The 13591-nt window shown below is 51.4% G+C and overlaps 2 protein-coding genes across 2 annotated transcripts in view; one reads left to right on the forward strand and one right to left on the reverse strand.

Moving 5' to 3' along the window:
- Positions 1-1957: 1957 nt before the first annotated feature.
- On the forward strand, positions 1958-10414 carry LOC137300924 (proteasome subunit beta type-7-like). Its single transcript, XM_067970198.1, has 8 exons — positions 1958-2075; positions 2792-2885; positions 3872-3969; positions 5043-5183; positions 6159-6274; positions 7286-7344; positions 9175-9326; positions 10087-10414. Exons 1-8 carry the CDS (start codon positions 2011-2013, stop codon positions 10196-10198), a joined length of 837 nt encoding a protein of 278 aa, XP_067826299.1. The 5' UTR covers positions 1958-2010; the 3' UTR covers positions 10199-10414.
- A 109-nt stretch (positions 10415-10523) lies between these two features.
- LOC137300926 (prepro-urotensin II-beta-like) overlaps positions 10524-13591 on the reverse strand; it is a 28405-nt gene continuing 25337 nt past the window's right edge. Inside the window, exons 3-4 of the mRNA XM_067970199.1 lie at positions 11738-11781; positions 10524-10782 (exon numbers count right to left, since the gene is read on the reverse strand). Coding sequence (XP_067826300.1) covers positions 10666-10782; positions 11738-11781 — 161 coding nt within the window. The 3' untranslated portion in view covers positions 10524-10665. The remainder of the gene's footprint in view (positions 10783-11737; positions 11782-13591) is intronic.

The following is a 13591-nucleotide window of genomic DNA, read 5'->3' on the forward strand; positions in this document are numbered from 1 at the left end:
TGTATCAGTCTGTACCCGCACACTGCTCCCTGTCTATTAAATGTGCTGGTCTCGGTTAGATTTGAGGAGCAGGATTTATATTGGAGGGGAGCTCACAGTCTGATGATGTTCTACCCCAGGGCTCTTTGTCCAAGAGGTGATTCGATTGTGGAGTCAAACCCCAGTGGAGGGGGGCGGGTGGATGGGGAGAAGTGGAGGGGAGAGGGCGGGGTGGGGCAGGGAGAGGGCGGGGTGGGGCAGGGAGAGGGGGGGTGCTGGGCCTGGGATTCCCTGTCCCGCAGTCCCCATATCATCAGGAGGAGGTGAAGAGCAGCAGTCAGACTGTCCCATAAGATGGAAGGGTCAGTCCCCAATCCCCCACTCCCTCACTCCTCTCTCCCAGTGGCAGAGCAATATCGGCAATGGAATGGGATCAGGGTCTCTCCCCCAACATGTCGGGGGGAGAGGGAGGGAGTGCGGGTAGAGAGAGAGAATCACACAATTATAGAAAGGTTACACCACGGAAAGAGGCTATTCGGCCCATCGAGTCCGCGCCAGAAAGAATCATATCTTAGAATACAGTCACTATATGACCTTAGTGACAAAATATTAATATTACAACAATCTATTACAATATGTTAAAAATCGTACATATAGTGAGCACATCCTGTAAGTGTCACACCTACTTTCTGTCACGCTTTGCCTGTCACGCTTTGTTGATACCCCTATTGTAATAAATGGACTGACTCACTGTGAGTGACACCCCGGGAGATCGGCTGGTGTTTCACCGTGACTGGGGCACGGAGTCTTCTCCACAATAATAAACTGGACCGAGAGCCTTAAACAGACAGTTACTGGGTGTGTCAGTGTGAGAGAGCTCAGACACAGAGAGACACAGATACACACAGGCAGACATACACAGACACACACACATACAGACACACATACACAGACACACACATACAGACACAGACACAGAGACACAGATACACACAGGCAGACATACACAGACACACACATACAGACACAGACACAGAGACACAGATACACACAGGCAGACATACACAGACACACATACACATACACAGACACAGACACATACAGACACACACACATACAGACACACACATACACACACACATACACATACACAGACACACACACACATACACAGACACACATACACAGACACATACACACACACATACACAGACACACACATACAGACACAGACACAGAGACACAGATACACACAGGCAGACATACACAGACACACATACACATACACAGACACAGACACATACAGACACACACTGACACACACTGACACACACATACACACACACATACACACACACATACACAGACACACACATACAGACACAGACACACACATACACATACACAGACACAGACACATACAGACACACACACACATACACAGACACACACATACAGACACAGACACACACATACACAGACACAGACACATACAGACACACATACACAGACACAGACACGAACTCTCAGAGACAGACAGACCCACAAACCCATGCACGATGATACACACAGGCACAGACACACAGAGATACACAGAGACAGACAGACGTGCGGACACTGAGCTGAACAGCCTCACGCCTGAACAATGCCCAGTCGGGTGACTGACTCAGTAAAACCCCAGTGAGGACCCGGCTCTGCCTTTCCCCTCGCTCCCAGCAGGAGCTGGGATTAATTCCGTGACCCCGTCACTATCCCCCCTTCACCCCCTTTTTACCTCCTGCAGTTCTCAAAGTTGAGCTCTCCCTGACTGAGAAACCTTCAGTGTGAGTGAGACTGGACCCCAGGGAGCGACAGGTGTCTTTAGGGGAGGAGTGATTAAATTAACGGCGATTCCTTGAGTTTTGATCTCAATCTGATTTGAAAGTAATTTTTGGCAAAGCCGACTGCCCGTGATCACATGGTGTTTAATTCAGTAGCTTCTGAAAGTGAAAGTAAGTGAATTGGAGAGTCCGCGTCAGGCAGTTAGACACCATGCTGAAGTGTGAGAGAATCCTCAGCTCCCCTGTGGGGGGGTTCAACTTCGAGAACTGCAGGAGGTGAGGAGAGGAAGAGGAGGAGGAGGGGAGGGTGGGTGGGAAGGAGGGGATGAAGGTGGTGGGAGGAGGAGGAGATGAAACGAATCTCCCAGAGCAATAAGGCTGGGCCTGGGCCGGTGTTACAGGGTCTTCTGATGCCGGTCTCTTTGTGCCCGGGCTCCTGCCCCGAGATCAGCCCTGAGACTGGCTCCGGGCTGTCAGTTTATCGGGAGCGCAGTGCTCCAACCTGTCTGTGCGGGTTTGGGGCTGTTCGACCGGGCCTGGCGCACTTTCCAAATAATGTTTGGCAACTCGAAACTGAATGTAAGACACTTCCTGTATGACCGGGCACATTGAGTGTGTTCTACAGACTGCGATCGACCGCGAGAATATTCCTCTCAAAGCTCACAGACTCTCAAATATAAAAATAGATCGTTTATCATTCTGGGTTTCCTGGTGCTCCTGATTGGCAATGGGAGGGTGGGGGGAGCCCAGCCTCTGCTGAGGTCGTGTCCCTCCCTTCTCCTCTCCTCCTGCCCCCTCCCCTCCTCTCCAGACTGGGGTTCAGGTCCCCTCTGGTACCTCACCCAGGTGTGAGCCTCAGGCAGTGCGTGTCCACAGCTGGATTGAGGGTGGGGTTAGAGGGTGAGTGAGAGGTGAGAATGCTCCCCACTGAGCCCCTGATCTGCTCAGTCTCCCGGTTACTGTCTCCTTCTCAAACCTGTCGTGTCTTTCAGGAATGCAGCATTGGGGGGTGAGCTGCAGCAAATGGGGTACAAACCCCCGAAAGCGAGGAAGACGGGGACCACCATCGCCGGCATCATCTTCAAGGTAAACTCCTCACCAACATCTAGGGGTCGCCAACCCTATCGGGGCTTCCCTGGAGTCTCCAGGAATTAAAGATGAATTTCCCGGACACTGCTGCGAGCAACACCCGGAAGAAAAATCATTGGACCATTAAAAAAATTGAGTTTTTCTTCTCGTTTTTGCCACCCAGATGCGAGTCTCAGGCAGCAATTAAAAGACCGCCTAATTCCACCTCTGTAACATCTGCCGTCTCCGCCCCTGCTTCAGCTCATCTGCTGCTGAAACCCTCATCCATGCCTTTGTTACCTCCAGAATCCACTATTCCAATACTCTCCTGACCGGCCTCCCATCGTCTGCCCTCCAGAAACATCAGCTCGTCCAAAACTCCGCTGCCCGTATCCTAACTCGCACCAAGTCCCGTTCACCCATCACCCCCTGTGCTCGCTGACCGACATCGGTTCCCGGTTCAGGAACACCTCGATTTTAAAATTCTCATCCTTATTTTCAAATCCCTCCATGGCCTCGCCCCCTCCCTATCTCTGTAACCTCCTCCAGCCCTACAACCCTCCGAGATCTCTGCGCTCCTCCAATTCCGACCTTTTGCACATCCCCGATTTTCATCGCTCCACCATTGGCGGCCGTGCCTTCAGCTGCCTCGGCCCTAAGCTCTGGAATTCCCTCCCTAAACCTCTCCCCCTCTCTCTCCTCCTTTAAGACTCTCCTTAAAACCTACCTCTTTGACCAAGCTTTTGGTCACCTGTCCTAATATCTCCTTATGTGGCTCGGTGTCAAATTTTGTCTGATTTACGCTCCTGTGAAGCACCCTGGGATATTTTACTATGTTAAAGGCGCTATATAAATGCAAGTTGTTGTTGTTGTAATTAACCTCTCTCCACACTAGTCCAAATCCTGGGTTCACTGTGGGCAGTGTCATGGGGTATGGTGGTGACTGAGGACTGTGGATGTGCCTGTCGCAGTGACTGACTTCCTCCTGTTGTTGTGTTGTTTAGGACGGGGTGATCCTGGGCGCTGATACTCGGGCCACTGATGACATGGTTGTTGCTGACAAGAACTGTATCAAGATCCACTACATCGCCCCCAACATCTAGTAAGTGTCATCCTCGGGGTCAGCCTGTGCCCCACGGTCACAGACACACAATATCTGCTCCCCGCTCCCCTCCATGCGCACAGCCATTCATGTTAACTTGAAAAAAGTGTCAAATCGCTCCCTCCAGGGGTCACATTGCTAATTGACCGCTGCTCGCTGCTCATTAACTTTTCTTAAATAAAAATAGTTCATTAAAATACAGTCAACTAAAGATACAAGTCTTCCAAGTCTCTCTCTAACAAATTCTCAATCTCTCTCTCTCTCCAGGATATTTAACCCCTCGCTCTCTCTCTCCCTGTGATATTTAACCCCTCGCTCTCTCTCGCTCCCTGTGATATTTAACCCCTTGCTCTCTCTCTCTGTGATATTTAACCCCTTGCTCTCTCTCCCTGTGATATTTAACCCCTCGCTCTCTCTCTCTCCCTGTGATATTTTACCCCTCGTTCACTCTCACTCTGTGATATTTAACCCCTCGCTCTCTCTCTCTGATATTTAACCCTCGCTCTCTCTCCCTGTGATATTTAACCCCTCGCTCTCTCTCACCCTGTGATATTTAACCCCTCGCTCTCTCTCCCTGTGATATTTAACCCCTCGCTCTCTCTCACCCTGTGATATTTAACCCCTCGCTCTCTCTCCCTGTGATATTTAACCCCTCACTCTCTCCCCTGTGATATTTAACCCCTCGCTCTCTCTCCCTGTGATATTTAACCCCTCGCTCTCTCTCCCTGTGATATTTAAACCCTTGCTCTCTCCCTGTGATATTTAACCCCTCGCTCTCTCTCCCTGTGATATTTAACCCCTCGCTCTCTCCCTGTGATATTTAACCCCTCGCTCTCTCTCTCCCTGTGATATTTAACCCCTCGCTCTCTCTCCCTGTGATATTTAACCCCTTGCTCTCTCTCCCTGTGATATTTAACCCCTCGCTGTCTCTCTCCCTGTGATATTTAACCCCTCACTGTCTCTCTCCCTGTGATATTTAACCCCTCGCTCTCTCTCTCCCTGTGATATTTAACCCCTCGCTCTCTCTCTCTCCCTGTGATATTTAACCCCTCGCTCTCTCTCTCTCTCTCCAGTTGCTGTGGGGCCGGAGTTGCTGCAGATGCTGAAGTTACAACACAAATGGTTTCCTCCAACGTGCAGCTCCACACCTTGTCGACCGGGCGGAAGCCTCGAGTGGTCATCGTTAACCGGATGCTGAAACAGATGTTGTTCAGGTGCATGACGATGATAGAGCAGGGCACCTTACATTGTCGATTAGCTGTGGTCGTTCTTTAATGATTAGAATTAAACAAGGGGGAGGTAGTGGGGGGAGATAGGGGGGGGGGGGGGGGTGCTGGCTGGACAACGATCCTGTGCAGGTGTCAGAGGATTGGCCTCGGCTATGATGCCCCCCACAGTCAAATAGCTTGCTGTCACTCTGGGGTCTATTGTGACTTTGGGTCTTCCGGGGGTGATTTGTGTCCCCCCCCCCAATCGGTGATGAGGCTCTGGCCTCATTTCCATGCAAGAGGCTAAACGGGCATCCTCGACACTGCTCACCAGATTGGGCAAAGGAAACCAGACCAGAGCTGGTGCCAGGAAAGGTAGTCACTGGGGGGAGGGTGGGGGTCCCGATCCCTGAGTTGGTGTGGGGGATGATTCTGATCCCCGCGGGTGAGGGTCGCGATCCCCGAGGGTGGGGGTTCCCGGGGCAGCAGCGGCCCAGATTATTTCTGTGGGTCACTCCCGCTCCTCCGGGGCCCACAAAAATAATTTGACACTTGCCTTTGCCGGGCGTCCCGGGTTCCGTCGCCCGTGGAACTGGTCGGAGTGAGCGCAGTGCAGGATACGGCCTGAACTGGCGATCGGGGTCCTATCTACGTTGTAGGACCATATTCAGATTCCATATTAACAGGGCCCATCGCTTGAAACAGGCGGGTGCTTTGGACACCCGGCGATAGGCCCCTTTCAAAATGGCACCAGCCGCATCACCAGGCCTCAAAATGGGGTCATTAACCTTTTCACTCCGTTAACGCCAGGCAAAGTGGAGTGAAGATCGACCCCTCGCTGATTTAAATGTAAAAGAAAGAACTTGCATTTATTTAGCACCTTTCACAACCAATGAAGTACTTGTTTTTTTTGAAGTGTAGTCACTGTTGTAATGTAGGAAACGTTTATTTAAATATAATGTAATCTTTGCCTTGCCGTAGGTACCAGGGCCACATTGGTACGTCGGTGATAGTCGGAGGAGTGGACTGCACTGGGCCCCACCTGTACTCGGTGTATCCTCACGGTTCCACAGACAAACTGCCCTATGTCTCCATGGGTAAGGAGCAGTTAACCCTCGGGTTAAAGGGTTAATCTGATGACTGCAGAACAGACCTGGGGCTGATCACGGGAACTCCAAAAAATTCTAAACAAAAGGGAATTGGATAAATACTTTGATGGGGAAAATTTGCAGAGGGGGTGGGACTAATTGGATAGCTCTTTCAAAGAGCCGGCACAGGCATGATGGGCCAAATGGCCTCCTTCTGTGCAGTATGATTCTATGATTTAAAGATTCTTTAGCCTGGCACCAGGTGTGGTACTGAGCCATTCAAAGCCAGTAGGTCCCAGGGTCTGGGCTCAGTTAGCTGGGCTGACTGAATTGGGCTCAGTGCTCTGTTGCCAGGAACATCACCAAATGTCCCTGCTGCGACCACAGTCTGGTGACTGTTCCTGGAAAGGACAGGATCTGGTTGGATGGAGGTTTTGTCACATACCTCCAATTGCCCCACCCCTAAGCTCCCACCATTGGTCACCAGACATGTCCATCAATGTAGCACTCCGCCTCCCCAAAGTAATCGGAAACCCGATTGGATGATTCTTGACTGTCAGTCAAACGTTCCCATCTCCAATATTTTTACACCTAAGAAACGCCGGAATGATTTTTCTCCCTTGTTGCTGAGAGCCGTGTCCGGGATTTAATCTTTGATTCCTGAAGAGTCCAGGGTAATTCTGAAGGGTTGGCCACCCTAGTGATGTCCCCTGATCAGATGGCCTGCCAAAACTCACTGGCTAGGCTCACACATGAAATGAAGAATGGGCAGATGGGTCAGGTACTAGAAGGTGCCCAGTGCCCTGGGACTGGAGCCCAAGGAGAGTCAGCACTTCAGGAGGGGAGGGAGAGAGAGCTGGGAGAGAGAACGGTTTGACCAAGTTAGGTTTCATATGTTGTGTTTAAACACTGATCTGTTGATTAATTCGGACTGTCCTTGTTGCGGACTCTGGGCAGTTAAACCCGGAGTGAGAGTTTTCACAGAACAGTAATCAGTGCCGTTTGCCTCCTGTACCACAGGTTCTGGCTGCTCAGCTGCCATGGCCGTTCTGGAGGATCGTTTCAAGCCAAAGATGGAGGTAAATTACTGACCCGGAGAGAATCAATCGTGGGTTGTCTCATCCCCTCCCCCACTGTCGGCCTCAGTAACACCCCCAGCCCAGAACCCCCCGAGTCCACCAACAATCACTGCTCATCTAAACTCTATAAAGGTCCTGATGAGGGAAACTCTCTCTCTTTATAAGGGGTCCTGATGGGGGAACTCTCTCTCTTTATAAGGGGTCCTGATGGGGGAACTCTCTCTCTTTATAAAGGTCCTGATGGGGGAACTCTATAAGTGGTCCTTACACCTATTTTACATGGGACTTACACCAATCACTCCTCCAATGGGTGTGCAAATGAGCTGACCCAGGAAACCCTGGGGTAAAAACGTCTCCTGACCATTGGAGGGCGCAAATCCTTTCCCATTGGCATAAGAGCAAAAGCTGGATTAAGAATATTGGGGCCATGGGGCACTAACATATTTGGGGTCTCTCCTCACTCCCCCCTCACCCCGCACAACCCCCCACCTCTCACACAACCCCCCTGGGTCTGGCCCTGGGACCCTGGTGTTACTCCACCCTCTGTGTTACTCCGCCCTCTGTGTTACTCCACCCTCTGTGTTACTCCGCCCTCTGTGTTACTCTGCCCTCTGTGTTACTCCACCCTCTGTGTCACTCTGGCCCCAGGGGTACTCCGCCCTCTGTGTTATTCCGCCCCAGGAGGGTATTCCGCCCTCTGTGTCACTCTGCCTCCTGGGGGTACTCTGCCCTCTGTGTTACTCCGCCCCATGGGGGGGGTACTCCGCCCTCTGTGTTACTCCGCCCTCTGGGGGGTTCTCCACCCCTGGGGGTACTCTGCCCTCTGTGTTACTCCGCCCTCTGGGGGGTTCTCCACCCCTGGGGGTACTCTGCCCTCTGTGTTACTCCGCCCCTGGGGGTACTCTGCCCTCTGTGTTACTCCACCCCCTGGGGGATACTCCACCCCTGGGGGTACTCTGCCCTCTGTGTTACTCCGCCCCTGGGGGTACTCTGCCCTCTGTGTTACTCCGCCCCATGGGGGGGGTACTCCGCCCTCTGTGTTACTCCGCCCTCTGGGGGGTTCTCCACCCCTGGGGGTACTCTGCCCTCTGTGTTACTCCGCCCCTGGGGGTACTCTGCCCTCTGTGTTACTCCACCCCTGGGGGTACTCTGCCCTCTGTGTTACTCCGCCCCTGGGGGTACTCTGCCCTCTGTGTTACTCCGCCCCTGGGGGTACTCTGCCCTCTGTGTTACTCCGCCCCTGGGGGTACTCTGCCCTCTGTGTTACTCCGCCCCTGGGGGTACTCTGCCCTCTGTGTTACTCCACCCTCTGTGTTACTCTGCCCTCTGTGTTACTTCGCCCCTGGGGGATACTCCGCCCCTGGGGGTACTCTGCCCTCTGTGTTACTCCGCCCCTGGGGGTACTCTGCCCTCTGTGTTACTCCACCCCTGGGGGTACTCTGCCCTCTGTGTTACTCCACCCCTGGGGGTACTCTGCCCTCTGTGTTACTCCACCCCTGGGGGTACTCTGCCCTCTGTGTTACTCCACCCCTGGGGGTACTCTGCCCTCTGTGTTACTCCACCCCTGGGGGTACTCTGCCCTCTGTGTTACTCCACCCCTGGGGGTACTCTGCCCTCTGTGTTACTCCGCCCCTGGGGGTACTCTGCCCTCTGTGTTACTCCACCCCTGGGGGTACTCTGCCCTCTGTGTTACTCCGCCCCTGGGGGTACTCTGCCCTCTGTGTTACTCCGCCCCTGGGGGTACTCTGTCCTCTGTGTTACTCCGCCCCCCTGGGCCCCGCCTGGAATCTCAGCTCCCATAATTTTCTCTGAAACATTATGTATTTCTAGGAGGAAGCAGCCAAGCAGCTGGTCCATGAGGCCATCACAGCCGGAATATTCTGTGACCTCGGCTCTGGGAGTAACGTTGACCTCTGCGTCATCACCGAAAACAAGGTGGAGTTTCTCCGTGCCTTTGACACCCCCAACAAAAAGGGCACAAAGTAAGTACCAGCTCCCTGGGGCATTGATCAGAAGGACAGGCACCATCCTGGGGCAGGATGGGGGTAAATCTTTATAAATAGAGGCATAGAGTACAAAGCCAAGGAAGGTATGTTAAACCTTTATAAATCACTGCCTCTGCCTCAGATGCAATTTGTGGCCAATTCTGGGCACCACAGAAGCCTTCGGGAGGGTGCAGAGGAGATTTACTAAAATGGTATCAGGGATGAGGGACTTTAGTTATGTGGAGAGACTGGAGAAGCTGGGATTATTCTCTTTAGAACAGAGAAGGTTAAGGGGAGATTTGACAGAGGTGTTCAAAATTATGAAAGGCTTTGATAGAGTAAATAAGGAGAAACTGTTTCCACTGACAGGAGGGTCGGTAACCAGAGGACACAGATTTAAGGTGATCGGCAAAAGAACCAGAGGGGAGATGAGGAGAATGTTTTTACACAGCGAGTTGTGATGATCTGGAATGCGCTGCCTGCAAGGGCGGTGGAAGCAGATTCAATAATAACTTTCAAAAGGGAATTGGATAAATACTTGAAGAGGAAAAATTTGCAGGGCAATGGGGAAAGATCAGGGGAGTGGGACTAATTGATAGTTCTTTCAAAGAGCCAGCACAGATGTGATGGGCCGAATGAGTTTCTTCTGTGCTGTAAGGTTCTAAAACTTCCCACCCTCGCACTGTCACCCCCGCCCCCCCACCCCACCCTCCGCCATGCGCCCTCTTAATTCCCGCTGACGTGTTGTTTCCTGCAGGGAGGGTATGTATCGCTACAAGAGTGGGACGACTGCTGTGCTGAAAGAAACAATCACTCCATTAGAAGTTGACCTGGTGGAGGAGGTTGTCCAGAGGATGGACACTGAGTAACGAGAAACGTCCCACTGTCTGTCCAGCATCCAGCGGGTGGAACAAGACCAGAAATTCTGCTAGAAACAAGAGGATAGTGTGTCTGTCAGTGGATTCCTGCTGTGTGACCGTAAACACATTGTATCCTGATAAATTGTATCCAGTATATGTGTTGTGCAATTTCTATAGGAATAGTCTCCAAATAAATAAACCTTCAGAAGAGGAGGGGACGATGAACATCAGATGTTAACATCTGTCTTATTTGCATCTGAGGAGCAGAACCACATGTTTGCAAAACATACAGCTTTTATTGATCAACTGAAGCAGAGATATAACAATCTGAAATGCTTCATTAATCTTTAATAAGTGGTGATTTGCTTATTAAATAGTGGAATATATTTACATATTTTCCAACAGCGTTTATTTTTAAAAAAAACACGAGAGAAAAGAATGATTGCCAGGAAACCCGGGCAGGCGGGCAGCCGACTTCACACGCAGTATTTCCAGAAACAGTCCGAGAAGTTGTTACGTTTCTTGTATTGTTTTCTGCCCTTTCCAGTGAGGAAGCTGCTTGACTCTGGCTGGGCTTTCCTTCCATATAGAATCTGCAGAGAGAATTAGAATAGAGACTGGAGCCGAGGGTTCGAAGGACCTGTCACAATTTCATTATTACCAGCCCTTCTTTTTACTTACAATCCCCATCCCCGCCCTGCTCCCAACCCCAATCCCTACCCCCTAACTCCACACCTGCTCTCAGCCCAGTGCAATCCCTACCTGAACCCAACCCCACCCAATCCCCTACCCCACCCTGTGTTGACAAATGGCACCGACTCTCATTGGGAGCAGTTCCACAGGATCCAGACAGTCTTACTTACCTCAGCCTCAAGTCCATTTTTCATGGGTGAACCAAGATGGTGAGTATAAGCTATTCAACTGTGGAGGCACTCCCTATCAAACACTCCCAGGGCAGGTACAGCACAGATTAGATACAGAGTAAAGCTCCCTCTACACTGTCCCATCAAACACTCCCAGGGCAGGTACAGCTCAGGTTAGATACAGAGTAAAGCTCCCTCTACACTGTCCCATCAAACACTCCCAGGGCAGGTACAGCATGGGTTAGACACAGAATAAAGCTCCCTCTACATTGTCCCACCAAACACTCCCAGGGCAGGTACAGAACGGTTTAGATATAGAATAAATTTATTTGTGCTGAATTATAGGACAGCTTTTCGCTGTGAACTGGGGCCCTTCAAGACCCAGGTGAGGGGCTGACAGACAGTTAGTGCTGACTGACTATGAGGGGCTGACTGACAGGTGAGGGACATGAACTGGTAAGGAGCTGACAGACAAGTGAGGGGATGATTGACAGGGTGAGGGGCTGATGGACAGGTGAGGGCCAGGCGGACATGTGAGGGACATGAACCGGTGAGCTGACAGACAAGTGAGGGGATGATTGACAGGGTAAGGGGATGATTGACAGGTGAGGGGCTGACGGACAGGTGTGCAGATTCTCTAAAAGCGATGATGTTTCGGTTTTCTCTCCTGTGTTTGACCTCTCACCTCTTTGAGGTTTCCGGAGGGGGTGTCACTGATTTCTCTCAGACCTGTTGACAAGAAAAGAAGGTTCAGTTCATCTCCTGGAACCCAGCAGATGGAGGAGACACCACAGCAGAATCAGCAGCTTAATCCTCAGACCCCAGATCTCATAGGTGGTGATGGGATGAGGCTGAGGTATAACAAGAGGGTCCACAGAGGGGAACAGCAGGCCAAGGAGCAGAAGGTAAATCCTGTAAGTCTGGATCGCTGGTGTGAAGCTTCCCTTGATGGAAGCACAGAGCTGTGCACCGAATTGCAGCACTCCCGACTCTCCAAGTCACAGTGAATTCGATCCAGTACAGCACGGGTTAGATACAGAGTAAAGCTCCCTCTACACTGTCCCATCAAACACTCCCAGGGCAGGTACAGCACGGGTTAGATACAGAGTAAAGCTCCCTCTACACTGTCCCATCAAACACTCCCAGGGCAGGTACAGCACGGGTTAGATACAGAGTAAAGCTCCCTCTACACTGTCCCATCAAACACTCCCAGGGCAGGTACAGGGTTAGATACAGAGTAAAGCTCCCTCTACACTGTCCCATCAAACACTCCCAGGGCAGGTACAGCACGGGTTAGATACAGAGTAAAGCTCACTCTACACTGTCCCATCAAACACTCCCAGGGCAGGTACAGCACGGGTTAAATACAGAGTAAAGCTCCCTCTACACTGTCCCATCAAACACTCCCAGGGCAGGTACAGGGTTAGATACAGAGCAAAGCTCCCTCTACACTGTCCCGTCAAACACTCCCAGGGCAGGTACAGGGTTAGATACAGAGCAAAGCTCCCTCTACACTGTCCCATCAAACACTCCCAGGGCAGGTACAGGGTTAGATACAGAGTAAAGCTCCCTCTACACTGTCCCATCAAACACTCCCAGGGCAGGTACAGCACGGGTTAAATACAGAGTAAAGCTCCCTCTACACTGTCCCATCAAACACTCCCAGGGCAGGTACAGGGTTAGATACAGAGCAAAGCTCCCTCTACACTGTCCCATCAAACACTCCCAGGGCAGGTACAGGGTTAGATACAGAGCAAAGCTCCCTCTACACTGTCCCGTCAAACACTCCCAGGGCAGGTACAGGGTTAGATACAGAGTAAAGCTCCCTCTACACTGTCCCAACAATGTATCTTAGTCCCAACCTCGGAAGAAGAGGAGCCTCAACTCTACCATTGTGGCATGTTTCCATTTCCCACACCAGCCAATCTGTAGCCACGTTGATAAGATTACTAACTAGTGGTGAAGTAGAGGCAGATGTAAGTCCATTACCAATAAGAACTGGGCTGAGACTGTCCAAACTCATTTCACTTACAACCAGCAGACATGGAAGATTTTCATCCCATTATTCTGGCTAGCTTCAAACCCAGGTCCCAGATTTGCATTACTGATTCCCCAGCAATAGTGTCACCAGCATTCTTAGTGAACATCTACAACAAAAACATCAACAATTTTCATTTATATAGCGCCTTTAACATAGTAAAATGTCCCGAGGCGCTTCACAGGAGCGTTAATCAGACAAAATTTGACACTGAGACACATAAGGAGATATTAGGACAGGTGACCGAAAGCTTGGTCAAAGAGGTAGGTTTTAAGGAGCGACTTAAAGGAGGAGAGAGAGGGGGAGAGGTTTAGGGAGGGAATTCCAGAGCTTAGGGCCCAGGCAGCTGAAGGCACGGCCGCCAATGGTGGAGCGATGGAAATCGGGGATGCGCAAGAGGCCGGAATTGGAGGAGCGCAGAGATCTCGGAGGGTTGTAGGGCTGGAGGAGGTTACAGAGATCTTGCTAAAGACATCTAGGGGCCAGACATTGTAACTGCAC

Source organism: Heptranchias perlo, chromosome 32 (assembly GCF_035084215.1).
Source record: "Heptranchias perlo isolate sHepPer1 chromosome 32, sHepPer1.hap1, whole genome shotgun sequence".
NCBI lineage: Eukaryota > Metazoa > Chordata > Chondrichthyes > Hexanchiformes > Hexanchidae > Heptranchias > Heptranchias perlo.